This window comes from Alosa sapidissima, chromosome 18 (assembly GCF_018492685.1).
Source record: "Alosa sapidissima isolate fAloSap1 chromosome 18, fAloSap1.pri, whole genome shotgun sequence".
Taxonomy (NCBI): Eukaryota; Metazoa; Chordata; class Actinopteri; order Clupeiformes; family Clupeidae; genus Alosa; species Alosa sapidissima.
In genome coordinates, this window is record NC_055974.1 from 13,394,587 (window position 1) to 13,412,922 (window position 18,336).

General features: G+C 45.8%; 1 protein-coding gene across 7 annotated transcripts in view; it reads left to right on the forward strand.

Moving 5' to 3' along the window:
* Positions 1-898: 898 nt before the first annotated feature.
* The window catches only part of cert1a (ceramide transporter 1a), a 31,922-nt gene continuing 14,484 nt past the window's right edge, over positions 899-18,336 (forward strand). For 2 of the 7 annotated variants that reach the window (XM_042069716.1, XM_042069718.1), the window contains exons 1-8: positions 901-1,351; positions 1,561-1,692; positions 2,455-2,589; positions 7,528-7,644; positions 14,615-14,722; positions 15,351-15,489; positions 16,367-16,447; positions 17,424-17,584. In XM_042069716.1, the coding sequence (XP_041925650.1) occupies positions 1,600-1,692; positions 2,455-2,589; positions 7,528-7,644; positions 14,615-14,722; positions 15,351-15,489; positions 16,367-16,447; positions 17,424-17,584 (834 nt within the window). In that variant the 5' untranslated portion in view covers positions 901-1,351; positions 1,561-1,599. Of the gene's footprint in view, positions 1,352-1,560; positions 1,693-2,454; positions 2,590-7,527; positions 7,645-14,614; positions 14,723-15,350; positions 15,490-16,348; positions 16,448-17,423; positions 17,585-18,336 lie in introns of all 7 variants that reach the window. The other 5 variants (XM_042069714.1, XM_042069715.1, XM_042069713.1 and 2 more) reach the window with 5 other exon arrangements.

Sequence of the window (18,336 nt, forward strand, 5' to 3'; positions counted from 1 at the left end):
GAACAGATCTAGTCTGCAAGGACCTGTGTTAGAGGAGAATAGCATGCCTGCGCACACGTAGCCTAACTGTCACAACCTTGCAGGGTTTAATGTACTACTGTAATTGGAGGTAAAGGTCCAATAACCCTCAGATGACGTCCGGGTTGAGGTTCTTTCAGAAATGGTTCTATCTAACCTGAGGGGGGCGCCATCGAACCATGCAACTTAGGCTAGTTGACGATTTTGAAAACCTGCGTACACACGTCGAGACCTGCTGGACTGAAGACAAATTAACAATTATTCTGCCTAAGAACAAATAACTAAGAAATTGGCCCACACATTGAACGATGTCTGTTGATATCAGATTAATTGAAATATTTCACCTAATGACACGACAGGGAGGATTTCATAAATAAGACCTCAGGAAAGCCAATGTTTTTTGTGATGCTAAACCCCCAATAGCCTAGCCTACTCTTGGTTTGCTGTTACTTGAACACTAGGGTCTTCACTGCCTCACTTTCATTATAGTAATGTCCACCACTTGTCAGTCAGAAAACATTTGCTATAATCTCTATTAAGCCTAGGGCTCATTGTTTCACTGCCATTCCTTGCTGTTTCACATGCTGTTCTGAGTTTTAGCCTTGGCCTATAATCACGATGGATTTAATAAACTATGAGGCACGCACATTAAACCATTTTGTATGCTGTATTTTCACATATTTTGTTGTGTATTTGTCTGGTCTTCACAAAAAAACATACATTTAGATAAATAGTTTGTGACAGTTTTACAGCAGCCTCATGTAAACGTCACTAGAAAATAGCGCCTTGGCCCTCCTCCTTGAGGAAGCCACGTGCTCAACCATCTGACAAGACAGCTCGCTAGGCCATTCTGTATTCCATAAACAAACGTAGGCTAAATGCGTATGTAGAAACGCTGTAAAACCGGAAGGGGAGTCTGAAGACATGTGTTCAGACAGACGCAAGCTCTGAATGCAAAACTTTGGCAGTCACGTACGTTGCACTCATCATGTGCTCCCGCTGTGTGGACACAGATTGAAAATAATTGAATGACCATTTATTCGATTTACTGGCGTAGATTTACATAACATTTGGCAATGCCCTCGTAAGGAGTGATTTTCATTACTGTCGCAAACACTTGGCGACTAATCTCCGAGGTAACAGTTAGCGGGCTGGCTAGCTAGCTCGCTAAGGTTAGCGGACTAAGGCCAGGATTGCGCTCGTTTTCACAGACTTGGGGGAATGTTCTATCGCAGGTTGCGGTGATAAAGCGAAACTCTTGACCTATACCGACGAGCTAATTATTAACAGCTCCTGGCTTTCAGCGAGAAGACGGCAGGAGATTCCTCCACCAGTGAGTACTCTATTCCACCTTTGGTAGCAAGCTAGCGAGCTAGCTATGTATTTTGGTTAGGTCTCAGGTGTTTTTTGTAATGAGCTTCCCCTCCAAGGCAACGCCTTTCTGGCGTAAGCTAGAAATGTTTTAAACCTAACTTGTTCAAGTTTGGGCTCTCTGCTGTGGTTTACAATAGACCTTCTTTCAATCTTTGACCTTTTTAATAGTATTCCTTCGGTGTGACATCCCACCACTCCAAGACCTAAATGTCGGATCATAGCTGGAATTCATCTGGATCCGACGAGGATCAGGACCCTGAATTGGGACAGCCTGTTGAATTCGGTGGCGTCCTCAGCAAGGCAAGTAAACAACAACGTTACCCATTTTAACATATCGTACAGTGTATTCGTTTACAACTTAACAATAATTTATGTGTATTAGTTTTACATGTGATGGGAAATTCAGGCGTTGCCAAATTTTGTCAGGATTTCGTAAACAAACTCGAGGATGATCAAGTCAGGTGACGTGTTTTTTCCATTTCCCCCTGGGTCGAGCTGCGTTTTTCTCGCGCAGCCTTTAGTTACTAATACCAACATTTGGACAAATGTGCCTCTGTTTCTATTCCCCTACATAGCCTACGTTTCGGTTATGGAGAAAGTGTCGTAGTGGCGATCGTCGATGTCCAGTTATTGAACTGATCTACATAGAGGCTGTTACTCTTTCGCATAATGCTGTAACTGCACAGGGGCTGTTGTCAGTTGCATCAGGCCATGATCTAACTATAGCGGATAATCTTATTAGAATGTTTTGTAGGAGATGATTGCTGTATGGCTCTGTTGGCATAAAGCCAAAAACACACTCCTCTGGCATCATGATGTTCAAAAGCACTTTGTGAATACGGGAGGCTCTCATTCTACAGTTGAAGAGTTTCCTCTTTTTACACACTATATATTTTTCTTCATTTTGCTTTTGATATGACATGCATTTTTAAGTGAGTCATTGAATTATGCTGTGTTGTTTAAGTTCCAGTTGCAGCATCACTCCACAAATGCGCCAAGATTCGCATTCAGATGTGCCCTCACATTCCCTCTGCTAAAATAACTTATTTTCTTGTTCTGCAGTGGACCAACTACATTCATGGATGGCAGGACCGGTGGGTGGTTCTGAGGAAGAACACCCTCAGCTACTATAAGTCGGAGCATGAGCGCGAGTTTGGCTGCCGTGGCTCGCTGTGCCTCAGCAAGGCTGTCATCACGGTAAGTCCACAGCTTGGCAGCCTGTTTTGCCAGCTTAATGCACGACTGGGTCTGGGTCACGGCACTGATCTAGAGCGGCTGCTGACCCACTCTCGTTTCCCTTGCTTCCACATCTGTTTTTCTTTCTATTTTTTTTTTCTCTTTTTCTTCTTTTTTCCAGTGGCTTACAATTTAGGATTAACATTTAGGACAGCCAAAACCTGCAAGGTTTATGTATTAGTAGCGAGAAGATTCTCATAGTGACAAATGCACAGCATTGCACTATGCTGTCTTGCTCTGTATTCACACAGAGTATGTGGTTGAGTTAAAATAAGGTTGACTTCATAAAAAAATCTGTGCACAATAGTTAACGATAGTGTAGTATCAAAATAATACAGCAGCCAAGAACACAAGATTTTCACTATACAATAGACGGTAGACTTTTTTGCTTTGAGGAGAATACAAAGACTTCCTGCCCTGGAGTCAGGGGCTTCAATAGTGCAGGTTCACTGTTGGAAAATCCTGTCTGTTGCTCCTTAACTCATGTAAACATTTCAGACAGAAACATCTGATTGCATAAGTACTGTAAATCTAGTAGTCCCATATAAACAGTCCTGTGTCAGTTGACGAGTGGCAGAGCTTGTTTATGCCTTTCTTTTTATGGAGTAGTATTGGACAGAGTCATGAGAACCAGGGGACGCTTTTGAAGGCACGCCTTTTATTTTCCCGGTTTTTATATGCGAGAATTATAGCAGGTGTTGTGACACGGGGTTATTGTCAACCTCTGACAAAAATGTTCAGGCATACAGTTTTTTTTTTTTCTTTCTCCCAGTTGAACTCTCTCTGGAATAAAGAGACTGTTGTTTACTTGTGAGACACGCCCATTTCATATGTGCCTGTGTTTGTCTGAGCGGGGGAACAGCGTGGAGGAGGAGAAGGGGGGGGGTGGGATTTCAGGTTTTTGAGTCGAGTTTGAACAAGCGATAGTATGCTGTCATTCAAAACCTTCCTCTGGAAGTGTGTACTCACTGTGTGTCGTTGGCCAGTTTCTCTCAACCATTGTATTCGTACTGAGGAAATGTGTGACCTTGAGTCAGAAAGGATATGGAGATGGAGCATTGTACAGCTCCTCTAGACTATCCAGAAAACTCCACTTACCCCCCGCCCCCGTTAATTGCTTTGTGAACACAACCATCGACTGTATAGTTACACCTTAATGCTTATCAACGTGGTAGTCTTAGACTCCCTCTGTTTGTAATTGTGTCAAAGGTAATTATGTTAAAGGCCTTGCTAGAAGCTACAGAGCCGATGGGGTTCAAGTCCAAGCTGCCTATCTATCTATCAGCGTAGTCCAAACCTGTCATTATTACTCAAGAGCAGGGCACAGGCTCACATTCACAAAGTCTATTTAAGTACATGTTTGTGCTATACATCCCTGTGCTCTCTGTAGTTTTACAACACTGCTCGAGCCTCTTAGGCCCTGCCATGTGTGTTGTAATGAATGAGTAAAGGATTAACCCAAACAAAGTATACGGTCACCAGTGTTTTCTTTTTTTCCTTGTAGCGGCTCACTGATTAGCCGCGAGTAACCTTCAGCTATTACTGTTTACCCTCCACGCATGCAGATTATTGGTTTTAGGGGTTCTTTATCTCGCGAGATAAAGCAAGCAGGTTGACAAGACACCCAAGTCCAAAGGGACTTGCGAGCTGTGCTAAATGTATATCTTAACTCTTATCTGAGATGTTTCCAATAAAATATAAAGGATTACATGTGACCAGAAGCAAGTATACTTTTGGGACCTCTGGCTGCATAATGTTAATTGTTAGCTCAGATTAGTTCCAGGGATTCCTTAACCAACTCTGCTGCTATGCAGAGCTCCTTTACTCGGGAAGGCAAGGCAGCATTCACAGTACAGTGGTCAGCACAACATGAACAGAGAGGAGGGGAGCAGCAGTAAAACTGGAGGCTTTATCGAGCGTGTCCAAGTCAAATTGTGTGGCAGTGCTGCACCAGACTCCAGCGGCAGACACTAATGGGAGACTGCAGATCATCATGTCCTTGGTGCTCGAAGGGGCGCAGCCCATTCCGCCTTTGCTCTGCGAGGAGGGAAGGGCGTTGTTGTGTCCAAGCTTGGATCCCTCTCTGCTTATCTTAGTGTTGAACCCAAAAGGATAGCGGCTCCCTCCAGGTCCTACACATTGTTGTAACCCATGATTCCAAAATAAAGCTTTTGTGTCTTTGTGGGCTGGACTGCCAAGAAGACTCTTGGCTCAGATCAATAAACATCGAATTAACACATGCCAAATAGCCATTTTGAGCTATCAAATGCTCACAGGCCTTAGGGGAGGAGATCTAATGGTCCAAGTAAACACCAAGAAAAGCACGATAAGCTAAATCTGTTTTGATATTTGATGGTAATCATTACTTATTTAACATTGCTTTTTTCAACTTTGGATATTACACGTATGTTATTGTTACCTCTGGTTGTGGTACATGCATTAAACAATATTTAGTGTATTGAGTAACGTTTTGAAGAAATAGTGAATGATGATCCCTTGGTGGTCTAAACAAGGTTCACCCTAGTTTAGTTACGCGTTCACTCAGGATGTCCATCAGATTCGAGGCTTACTAGTTGTGACGCTGGCACGGTGACATTTACAGGAGGCCTCCTTGGTTGGTTCGCTTGCTCGCTCCCTCGCTGGCTCAGAAGGTTTTGAAAGGGCCACTGTGTTCTCCCATTTTCTCATCCTCCTAATCCCCCCCTGCGTCTTTTCTGTCTGGGGCCAAGTCAGTCATGTGAAGCTCGCAAATCACCTGAGTTACAGGATGTTGAGTCAGGCAAAGGGAGTCACTCCTACCATGTGCCAAATCCCGAGCACTAGAGAAGGGGTCGGAGGGGCCTGCTTCGAGTGGCCTAGGGCCCGCAAGAGGAATGCACGATGACTCCTTGTGGAAGTAGTCTAGGCCCGAAGACCATGTGACCCACAGCATGTTTCTAATGAGGCTCATTTGTCAGGACCAGAGGTGCATCATCACACACACATTATGCCCTTCAATCCAATTCTAGTAGTCTCCAGTTCTTGCACAATTTTAAATTAGATTAGATTACTGAATAATTAGCAAGAGCTGTCTGCCATTGCTTTACATTTGCATCTAGACAGATATGAAAATGAAGAGTAAACCCTTGATGGTTAAAAACAAATAGTCATTCCATGGTATGTATCTAACATTAGTCCCTAGGTTGTTTTTACGTTATTCTCTAGGTTGTTTGTTAACACATATCTGTGCCGCTCCAGTGCAATAGCAAGGGCAACGGGAATCCAATGGAAATTTGTGGAAAAAATAGCTATCGACTATAAATAGCTATATGTTTTTGGAGTCTGGAGAACCTCCGACAGGACCTGCAGCACATGCACTTACATGGGCTTGAGGAGCACCAGGAACTCAGAAAGTATCTTAAACAAGCTCCTGTGTTTCCTTTGAAGATGTCACGTAAGGCCCCTCTGATGTATGCCACACAGTTGAAATACAAGCCAGGTTTGTGTGTAGGTCCGGGCACTCCAGAGGTGGGCTCCTAGCCCTCCACTTCAGCTTTCACCCCAAATCACTGGCCTTTGTCTTCAATATTTTGTGTTTATATGCTATAGCCAGATGCTCAGTGCAGTCTGTCTAAAGGGTCCATGATCAGAGATCTTGGATTGTGCCTGACCAGAGACATGCGGTTCATGCTATATTTTAGTTCTAACACTCCTCTCAGTTCCCTTATTCCTTTAATTTGCCCGTTAATTTGTCTCAGTATGACCGCTTAGTTATTCAGCGCGCCAGGAGGGAAAGAAACAGCGAAAGGTCAAGACATTCAGACCATGCTCCTTGGACAGAGTTAATGTTTGTCACTGCTGCTTAACAAGACTGTTCTCTACAGAAATGAGATTTTGAATCACAAGGGTCTAACCTGGCTGAAATAAAGGAGGGGGGGGGGGGGGGGGGAGTACAAAGAAGGCTTTCTTTGACAGTGGTGATTAGTGAGATGTGTGAATGATTTGTTGCAGCCTGGAATTCAGCTTGATCTTTCAGTAACCTGCAGACACAGTGCTAAAGGTATTTGTTTTAGTTTGAGAAAAGAAAAGAAGAAAGAAAAATGCTAACTAAATGTACATCATGGCCTGGATCTGAGTTTTGTGAAACCCGTTATGCTCGGTTTGAAAAGGAGAACAAAGGTTTTGTGGTAGTGTGCTAAAGGATCACATAATAATACAATTCCTTTCAATCCCTAAGAAATGCCTTAAAGTAGGTGATAACTTTGCGTGAATGTAAAGAAATAAACATCACAAATAAGCCCAAGGCTGTCAATTCTCACAAGAATCCTGTGCATTTTTGAGCAGGAAATGAGATTTTCTTTCAGCAACAGAAATCTCCCTGGTGCTTTTAGCACGGACATGCCATTCCAATAGTTTTCATCAGCGTCTGCAAAATAAGCAAAGAGCCTTGGGTATGCGATGACAAGTCTGGTGTTCTCCCCCTGTAAAAATGTCACACTGTACCAGGAGCACACTAATTTGTCTGTGATTGCAACGAGGAATCCAAGAATACGAAGCAAAGCTCTCAAACACCTGAGGTGAACCTGGCAGGTGCCAAGGCAGTTTGTATTTGATCAGTGTGTGTGTGTGTGTGTGTGTGTGTGTGTGTGGGGGGGGGGGGGGGGGGGGGGGGGGGGGGGGGGGGGGCCGGACTCTGGCAGTAATTTGTCACAGTCCGTAAGCTTCCTTGGACACCGCGACCTTGTCTGTTTGGTTTGCAGGGAAACTCACGATTGTGTTCGTGTGACCTGACTTGCCATCAACGGCACACCACACCACCCCACCACCCCACCCCACCCCACCCAATCCCCCATTCGGGTCCCAAGTGGAGCTGCCAAACTCAGTTTGTGTGTTTTTCTTCTGCCTTTCCTCTTCTTTCAGCCTCACGAGTTTGACGAGTGCCGCTTTGACATCAGCGTGAACGACAGCGTGTGGTACCTGCGGGCGGAAGACCCCGAGCATCGGCAGCAGTGGATCGAGAGCATCGAACTGCACAAGGTAACCCAGGCGACAAACCACCCCCTCCCCTATCCCAGGCCAGAGCCTCAAGATTAAGCTTAGTCATGATGTGGGATGACATACTACAGGTCTGTTGTAACCACAGTTCTCTGATCATGTGAGATTGTGACACTGCGTCTTGCCTCAGTGCATGTCACTTGGGCTGTAGAATGGGTGGTCAAATATTGCTCAACCGTCATCGCAGCTGGGTCATGTGCATGCAGCTCATGTTCACGTTGGTGTAATTGGCTAATGGTGCCATACAGCTTGAGAATTGACGAGCCCAATTTCTGACCTGATGTCTTGTGACTTGCATGAAGAGGCCTCATTCTTCTCCCTTGTCCTCGAGCACCACGGAGAAGCTCTCTGCCAAGTGAATCAAGTGGTTGCGTCGCTCTACTCCTCCTGGCTTTTGCTCTCCTCCTTGTGGGTTTGTTGTGCAAAAGAAAAGAGAACAGGGTTTAAGCAACGAGACCTCTCATCGTAACTGTCTCAAACCTCTTGAACAGGCCCAAACAAAAAACCTTGCACCATTTCAGCTGGATTAAGGCAGTTGTTTGGTAGTAGGCTGCATCAGATGTTAGTGGTCAGTCAGTTTAGTGCTGTGTAAATGTGGTTGGTGTGGTCTGCAGCAGAACCCCCCCCCCCCCCCCTTGTTTAGACCACCCAGGGATTTTAATTTAGATTTTATTTCAAGTGAACAGTCATTTTGAATATGCTTTTTCTCTTATTGATATCTGTTGGCGGTCTATGATCCACATAATTTTGTCTGTCCAAAACGGAATCTGCCTTCCAAGATAACGTTCATTGGCAGGAAGGCATCGATTCATGTCCAAATCAACTATTGGTAGATGTTTTAAGGCCTTGTAAGATACTTTCGTTTTGACTGAGTTTGAAGGCAGTGTAGATGATGAACCCATGCTTCCTGTTGACTTTGAGGCCCAAAATTCAGTTTAATTATGAAGTCAGTTGCCGGTGTCTTGGCAACGGTGTCCAAACAGTAAATAAACAGAAGATTGCATTCAGTGATGCTATCTTGTTGCTCGGCCATCTGAAACTAAGTTTATAGCTGGTTTCTTGATGGCTGCTATGGCAAGTGAGTTGTCAGACAGATCCACAAAATCAGGCTGTGCCTTGGCATTGTATGTTGTCCTAATGTGAAGGAGATGATCTCTCTGAAAGAGATAGCTAATGGATCCCTATGTGTTGGTGGATGAGAGGCAGGGTGGGGGGTTTTAGGGAGTGCTGTGCTGTGCACTCTGGCTTCCCGTTGATGCATCCCGCCTGTGGCATTTCCAGCTGACGCTCCCACTGCTGGGAGAAGCAGAGAAAAGGGCGTGGTCCCCCCGGAATGTGGCGGGGTCGTGATCCCCCTCGTCACTGGAATGTTGGGAATCACCGGAATGGAAAGACCATTGACTCACTGCTGATGACTATTTGTCCAGTGTCGGCTCCTCTTGGGGTGTGTCCGTGTGTGTGTGTGTTGGGGGGGGGGGGGAGGGAAGGTGTTGCCCTTTTTGAGTATTCCTGTTGTATCACTAAAGATATATTCATGGATAACTTTGGATTTAGGACTTAGTTTTTGTTTTTGGTTGACTGGGCAAATGTAAAAAAAAAAATTGTAGTTTTTTTTTTTTTTTTGTAAATTCAAGTTCAAGCTGTTTGTAATCCTGTGTACTTCACAGCGCTGTACAAAGCCACCCTGTGAAAGAATATCCTCTATTTACACGAGCGTTCTAATCTGCTCTCATTGCATTCAGTTCCAACACCGCACACACTACCCCCCCCCCCCCCCCCCTCCAAAAAAAACCAGGGCATTGTGAGTGTGCCAGGGCTGCCGTGCGGGTGAGTTACAGTAAAGCCTTGGCTGCCTGGCATGGGGAGGCGCGGCGCAGCATAGCGTGGCCTGGCGTCGGGGCGAGGAGGTGGCGAGGAGGTGGCGGGCAGGTGGGAGCGGTGCCAGGGGAGCTCTGGCGCTCCTCATTAGCGCGCAGGCGAAGTGGTGCGAAGAGCCTGAGCTCAGGGACGCTCGGCTCGGCTGGCTCGCTCGCTCGCTCGCCCTGCTCACTCGGCTCCGCTCCTGACGGGGTTACTCCTGGTCTTTGACCAACAGTGTCCCCGCGGACTGCAACCAGGGAGCAACGGAGACCCCTGGTGGCTGACAGCGGTACTGCCCGTTTGCACACGTCTTTCCCAAGCTGTCATCGTGGTTGTGCAATGTACTCGCGTTGAGATTATGTGGTTCGCCTTAGTCACTAAGCTTTCTGTTGCTGACCATATAGTTACTGGAAATACATTTGTGTATCCACGGAGACACCCCTAATGAGTCATGAGTCACTACAATGTTTTGTAATAGCCTCTTGAAACAGCTTGAAGGCTACATGGTAATTGTCAAGTGTTTTTAGGAAAGAAGTTATTAAAGTAAATCTGGTAATCAAACGCCCTTTACCCCTTGCACAGTTGTTCGTGGAAAATTAGCGTCGCGTGGGTAGTGTGTCTTGACTATTATGTAATACGCAGGTGCTCAGGCTGCTTCCTCAGTCAAGGTAACACTCCTGTCCTCTCCTGTAGCTGTGTTCAGCGAAGCCAGACTCCTCACAGGGTCCTAGAACCCTGCGGTTTCCTCGACCAAAGTTCACTCCTAAAACCCCCTCTAAGAAAGCATTGCTACTGTTTCACGGTGCATGACGAATTATTCATAGCCGTGTGTTTGTGCTGTGTTGTGGAGTGGCGTGGCGTGTCGTGTCACGTCGTGTTGTGTTTTGGTGGAGCCTGTGCCGTTGGCATGGAGAGAGGTTTTCCCAGCAGTGCTATTTGTGTCCCTCCGCGTCTGTTCTGACGACTCAGCACTGGGGTTATTGATCCAGCTCCCTGCTGAGCAGGTGGAATGGCACGGAATGGCCGAGCTGTGGCGTGGCGTGGTCTGGCGGGAGTGATGAATCATGTTTGGATGTTTGCGCTCCGGCCTCTGCTCCTGCTCAACAGGAAAGGAGAGGAGAGGAGAGGGAGAGGGCGGTCGCCATCACAACACACTCCAGCTGCTCTTTCTCATACTGACCAGTCCTGCAGTATTCTTTATTTCTATGGCATCTCTACTTGCTCCACACGCTGTGACATGCCTACTGACTGTCAGATGTAGGCTCAATATATCTGGTTTCTAATATATCTAATATCTAATTAATGAATATGTTTAATTAATTATTAATAGAAGATTAATTCGCTAAAAAACGTTTAACTTTATGTAATTTAAGTCATACATTGTATTGGCAATGTGAGGTTAAATAGGTAGCTGTCTGAAGGACTTTTTGAATCAAAGGAACATGGTCAGCAAACAGATCATAATGTCCGAAGCATGTGTAACTAACAGGATAAACGTGAAGAATCCCCCAAAATATCAGACGTAATTGCTTTACACTTTAAATCGATTAGTTTAGACCCTCGTTTCTCCAATTCTACCTCTTCCTCCTGTAAAACACCTGCTAGTCAGAACATGTCAAAACATGTAGTCTAACTTGTTAAACGACACGGTAACTATTCCCCTATAAAACATGTTATTTATGGGCAATTCCACGCAGAACTGTCACGTCCATAACGGCAACTAAATACCATGGAATTGTGTTGTTGGCGTTATGGATGTGACAGTTTTGCACGGAATTGCCCTAATTACTTTGGTGGCTGTTGTTCACAAAAAAAAAAAAGTGTGCATCAGGTGAAGCTACAGCGATGGTAGACAGTGAGGGTCACTCATATAAATACAAAACTTAGTCCACCAACTTAGGCTATGTGATCCCGTGCTTCACTGTAAACTTTCAGCAATCTTATGTCAGCCACCTGCCAGAGGTGAATAACCTTTTTTTTTTTTCACTCACCAACGCAGATTTTCTCTCATTTGGCAAGTGGGGGATGCTCTACAGCTCCCCAATTTTCTTTCTCTCTCTCTCCCTCTCCCTCCCTTTAACTCTCTGAATTTGGTACAATACTGCTGTTTTTATTTTTGGAAAACAAAATCTGACCCAAGACTGTTCTTGTCCAATGTTGACGTGTTTACAGGCACATACTGATGATGTCCCTACGTGACTGACTTCAATCTGACCTCTTACATCTAAGAACAAGTGTTTTGATAGAAATGAAGTGTGATGCTTCAGTTACCCTCCATCAAATAAACTAAAGGCCAGAGTGGATTAGTTGGCTAGTGTTTAGCGCGCAGGTCAGCGCTGTACCATGTGGTCAGGCACTCTCAGCGGGATAATGGAGACCGGCCTGCGTGTAGGCGTTGGCATTGAGGAGCGTCAGGACTATTTTTTTCCCCCCTCATTTTCTCACAGTGCAGAAGCTGATGAATAATGCATTTGTTGTCTCCTGTTGTCATCCACGGCACACAAACACACGCACACTTCTCGCATACGCACACCCACATATCATGCCCACTGCACTGCAGCTCCTCTTAAAAGCACTGCCTTCGCCGACAGGGTTCTTCGGATGACCACACAAAGGGAGGAGGAGGGGGGTGTCCTCAGCAGGAGAAAATTCCCCCCTCGCCCCGCACGACTGTGGTACATCCCGCTCGTTGTACCCACTAACCCACTTAAGGAAGGGCTTCCTCAAGAGGGGAACGGGGGGAGCAGGAGGAGGACACAGACAGATGCTCGCTTCTCAGCCCATTTTCGTCTGAGGTTGGACTGAATGATGCTGCATGGACACATGCAAGCAAACACACACACACACACACACACACACACACACACACACACACACACACACACACGCATGCGGATACACTCTGTTGCGGTGGTCTGCTAGTGTCAGATAGTAGTCTCAGACATACCATCTCACCCACTCGTACTTCTCTTCCTCTCTCTCTTTCCATCTCCATCAATGACACACCCACACATGCGCTCTCTTTCTCTTTCTCCATCTCTCCCTCCTCTCTCTCTCTCTCACACACACACACCAGACCACTGCAGAGATGGATACGGTTTGGCGTCTGCAACACCAGCGGGAGGCTTCTCAGAGCTGTAATAATGTCAGTGGTGGTGTGTGTGTGTGTGTGTGTGCGCACATGTGTGTGCGTGTGTGTGTTTGGCAGCGTGGAGACATGGAGGGGGTGGAAGCATTCAGAGCCTGCTTGCATCGCTCTGCTTCGGCTCTCACTGCATCGTCTGTCAACCTCATGCTTTACTTCTCTCCTCTCTCTCTTTATCTGCAGCTCCTGCCTTCTCCTCTCTCTCTCTCCCCCTCTCCTTCTTTCCCTCCTTCTCTCTCTCCATCTCTCTCTCCCCCTCTCTCTGTCTCTGTTTTCTTTCACCCCTCATGCCATGCTGATCCACCAGAGAAGCGCTCCAGTCTTACCGCTCGCTGGATTCACCCGCGGCTAAACTCACCCCCACTCTCACTCTCTCTTCCCTTTCGTCTTCCTCTTTTGCTTTTCTTTTACTCTCCCTCTTTCTACCTCTTCTTTAGTCTCTCTCTCTCTCTCTCTCTCTCTCTCTCTCTCTCTCTCTCTCTCTCTCTCTCTCTCTCTCTCTCTCTCTCTCTCTCTCTCTCTCTCTCTCTCTCTCTCTCTCTCTCTCTTTCTTTCTCTTTCTTCTGTCCTTAAGGGGGGAGAGTGGTGCTTTTCCCACAGGTTTGAGTTGTTGATCCCGAAGCGCTACACTGCTGATCTGGGGCGGGGTCCGCAGTGCATTCTGGGAGTTGCGGTCCGAGAGCTGGGAGAGGGAGCAGCAGCAGCGTCCAGCCAGGCCAAGGGGGGAGGGTCAAACCATGTTCCAGCCGGCGGGGCGCGACTGCGGCAGCACCTTTTTCTGCTTTGGCTGCTGGAATGGTCGAATGGTGGGGCTATTGGCACGCTAGCACGTTAGCGCCTTAGCATGCACGGAAAGCGCAGGGCCGGTGCTCGCATGTGCACCTGGCCACTCGTACTCTCGCTCGCTCCTTCGCTCGGTGGCTCACTTGCACCGACCACCACGCACATCTGCCCCTGGACACGGCAGGCGTGTTGTGCTGTGGCAGATGGCTGCGTGGGCTCTGGTCTCTCTCTCTCTCTCTCTCTCTCTCCTGTCTGTCTGTCTGTCTGTCTGTCTGTGTCTTTCTTTCTTTCACTTTTTTTCTCTCTTGCTGTTTTCACTTCTCACCACTTCTGTCTTGCTCGCTCCATAAATCACTGGATGCCGTGGCCGAGCTGTCGCCTGTCAGGACCATGCATGGCTGCATGTGCTCGTGACCTGTTATTGTAAACATCAGCGTCGTGGTGTTTGTCTCTCGTTTTGAAGTAGCACTTTCAGAAACAGGAGAGGCGGGCCGTTTTTCTTTTTTGGTCCAGTGCTTTTTCCTGGGATTGTTTTTTTTTGTTTGTTGCTGAGCGTTTTAAACCTGGCACTTGGAAAGCGCTCTGTGGGAGCGAGGTGGGTAATTGAACACTTCCTGTGGCCACTCCATGGAACTGGACACCTGAAGTTAAAAGACCCCCCTGCTTCTTAGGTTACATAAGGCCACCCGTCAGGAGTGCTGTAGTAAGCTCCTAGGACAGGTGTCTGGTTACAACAGCAAAAAAGACCTGCCTGTTCCAGGAAGGCCTTAGACGAAGGGCTGCAAACTTCTTCAGAATATAGTAGACCATGTGGCATGTTTTTTTGTTTTTTTAGTGGTTTCTGTATATATACAACAAAGTGTGTGCCAAGCAGGTAAGGATGGTTGAGGTATTCAAAACATTTACCCAGTGACCATTTACCGTTTTGTTTTCTTGATGGTCATGGAAATGTTTGAGATGTTCAATGCATAGCCTATTTGGTGTGCCATGTTTTCAAATAGACCTTTGGTTGGTCAATAATGAATTATAAATATATTCAAATTTAGTTTTTAAATTTTGTTCAAAAGTATGTTTGAACTGGAAGTCTGTGTGTGTAATTTTCTGCTGTGTGGTTGATGTTTGTTTGTCTGTCTGTCTTTTTTGTGTGTTTGCTTGTCTGAGCAGGCCGAGTCCGGCTACGGGTCGGAGTCCAGTCTGAGGCGACATGGCTCCACGCTGTCCCTCACCTCAGCGGCCAGCGGCTTCTCCGCCACCTCCACCTCCTCTTTCAGGGTGAGAAGAAAGACTGGTGTCTGTCCTTTATCCGTTGGTCTGTTCGTCTTCCAGCGTGCATCTGTTGCTTCAGTAATGTGTACATAAGACACCTGTCCAATTTGCATTTCAATTGGATTTGTGTTGTGTACTGGGCCCACTCACCCCTCACTCACACACACACACACACACACACACACACACACACACACACACACACACCACACATACACGCACACCACCTCCTCATTGTATTTTTTTCCTGTTGTATTTGTAAACTGCAGGCCATGTTCAACACATTCATTTTCATCAATACTGGAGCTCAATAATGTTTGGCACAGGTTTCTGTCACAAGCCTGTAAATGAATCAACTGTCACACCTGTGTTAGTTCAGATTCAGTTTGGAGTGCACTTGAGTCCCGTCGGCATCGAACGCACCTTTCTAACACTGCATTATTTCTATTCTAGAGCTTTTTAAGTGGTTTTCTAAAACCCTCTTTTAAAAACAATAAAAAGAAATGTCTGAGGATTTGATGATACTTGGGTCATGCAACCATGACGTCATGCTGCCTTTGAGTTGGTTGTTGTGAACCCAAAGGAGGTGTAAAAGTTATTCTGATCTCCTCTTTCACTCCCGATGTGTGAACAGAAGGGCCACAGTCTGCGGGAGAAGCTGGCGGAGATGGAAACCTTCCGAGACATCCTGTGCAGGCAGGTGGACACGCTGCAGAGATATTTTGACAATTGTGCCGATGAGGTGTCCAAAGATGTGTTCCAGAGAGACAAAGGTAGGAACACTCCCTGCTCCAGACAAAAACTCAACACAAAAGGGGTCTTTCAGCAGTGTGTGGTATTATATTACAAACTACCATTTGAAACTCTTTGGATAAACAGCATGTACTTATATTAGTTTTTTTCACTATAGTTTGTTCTGCCGTGTGTGTGTGTGTGTGTGTGTGTGTGTACACGTACTACCCCCGGATAGGTAAAATGGAGAGAACAAATTTCCCTACAGGACAAATACAGAATAACTTAAAGCTACATTGTGTAATATTTTGGGTCGATTCTTAGCAAAAACCCATTTTTTCTTTCAAAAATATGTGCTCATTCATGTGTAATTACTTCCACCAACAAATCAAAGTATTCTCGTAAGTGTAGAATCTGCCATTCAGAATACATACGAGCGAGTTGCCTGTATGGCGGCAGCCATGTTTCGGCCTCCATCTTTAGAATACATTAGCCAAGGGTTAGAATACATTAGCCACCTGAAATTCTAGCTCTGCCTTTCGCGTTTGTCGTTCGGTAACTGACCGACAGAGTTGGGCTATATGAGCTATAGTTTCATGGACTAAATTACTAAATGCAATTTAGAAATATTTCTCTAAAATAACCTTATTACGAGAAGGACTACTTGATAAAGTAGTGTATGACCTCTTGTAACGTCAGCTAGGACATTTATGTTGCGGCTTCCGTAGCTAGTAAATCGAGCTTGCCGTAGTGGTGGTGCGATCTTGAGTCACCGCTAGATGGAAGAATTTCCCCCCAAGAATTAACCCATGAGATTACACAATGTAGCTTTAACTTAATTGATATTGATATCTTGTTTAGCAAAAAGCAATTAATGCTTTTGTTTGTTTGTTGTTATTGTTTGTCTCTCTGCCTCAGTGGTTGAGGACGATGAGGATGACTTCCCCAGCACCAAACCAGATGGAGACTACCTGCTCAACAACAGCAGCAAGGAGAAATGTAAGGACATGGGGTTTTTTCTTATCACAGCAGTCACACACACACATGCACGTGCACGTTCACTTGCATGCACACATACACACTCACTTAGGTTTGGTCAAGTGTACCCTGCAGTGTAGTTTCTCGGCACGCTAAGTGCGCAGAATCAATGTGAAGATTCTGGGTCAGTTTCAACACTGTTCTCAAGTAATTTGATAACTGTGGCGACCCTTCAAGTCAATAAGTCATTCCATCAATCTGGGGATAATCTTCAGCTTGCTATCATGCCCCCTTAATCTCCCTTCGTCTGTATGTGGTTAAACTCTAGCTACATTTACAAATGATCCGATCCGATCTGATACTGATCTCCGTTTTCAATATCAATTTAATTTCACTTCTAGAGCGCCAAAACATTGCACATGTCTCAAAAATAATTCTGTGGAAATACATGGATTCCAGTTGCTGCTACTGGAAGAAAATCGAATCCATGCATTTCCACTGAATTATTTTTGGAATCTGATCCCTTATCATACCTGTTCATTTGTACTTGTCGCTCGACTTATCGTGACTAAATTCAAGATGGCTGCAAACGCTAAACTTTGTGAAGATACTGTCTGTATAAATGGTCTTGTAAGTAAACTACCAGTGCTTTTTCAAAGTTCTCAATGTCTCGTTTTAAATGTCAGGGCCCTCGGAAGTCTACCAATGAAGTGTGGAGATACATTGAGCCTCGTAAATGGTGTAAAACAGTGATTTATTTGCATTGCACCACCATTGAAAAAGCTGTTGGTAGCATCGGCTAACTAGCGTCTGTTTACATGATGAATGAATAAGTTAGTTGGGTGTAGAGAAAAGAACATGGTGTTTAAAGCCACCTGTATATGGGCCGATATCGGTGTATGTTACAAAGAGGTGGGATGGTTACATATCCAGTATGATAATACATGAATCTTATTTAGTGTCAGAAAGTTCAAAGTTTTGGGTTCTTCTCCATCAGTATGTTCACAGGGGACCCTAGTTAAGGAGGCGAACGGGATCGATTTCAAGGGCGAGGCCATCACTTTCAAAGCCACCACGGCGGGGATCCTCTCCACCCTGTCCCACTGCATCGAGCTGATGGTCAAGCGTGAGGAGAGCTGGCAGAGGAGACTGGACAAGGTAAGGCAGACGGGGTCACGTCATGTCACACTAGGGTGCGTTTCCCAAAACCATAGTCGCTAACTAACGAAGTTAGCAACTTTGTTGGTTGCAATGCAATTTCCCATTGCCAACCAACTGAGTTGCTAACAGGTCAGCAACTATGGTTTTGGGAAACGCACCCCCGGTTGGGGTCAGTAGGTAATACAAACTGGACCTCGGACTTGGTTTCCTCACTGGACTGTGAGGCTTTGGCCTTTTGACAGAGACCTCTGATGAGCAAACAGTGTCAGTAAATCTGAATTGAATGGAGCTTGACAGAAAAGTCACCCATTACATTAGCTCGTGTTTACTCCAGTTGATTATTTCACCTGGCTTGAGTGGAATGTGGTATGGGCGGTGGTAGTGTAGTGGTTAAGGAGCTGGGCTAGCGTGCAGTAGCCTGAAAGTTGTCGGTTCAATTCCCGGCTTCCACCGTTGTGCCCTTGAGCAAGGCACTTAACCCCAAGTTGCTCTGGGGACAATGTGATCCCTTGTAATATAGCTGACATATGTAAGTCACTTTGGTCAAAAAGTGTCTGCTAAATGTAATGTAATGTAATGTAATGAATGTATTTGCTACGGCCAGTGAATGTGTTGATGGGTGTCAAACCAGATGTCCCCCTCTGAACTTTCTGTTCCCTTATGACACAACAGTGCCCACGCTATATAATCTGTTCTCTACTGAGTGCTAACTGAAGTGCGCCACATGTATGCGCCGATACTTTCTGTCA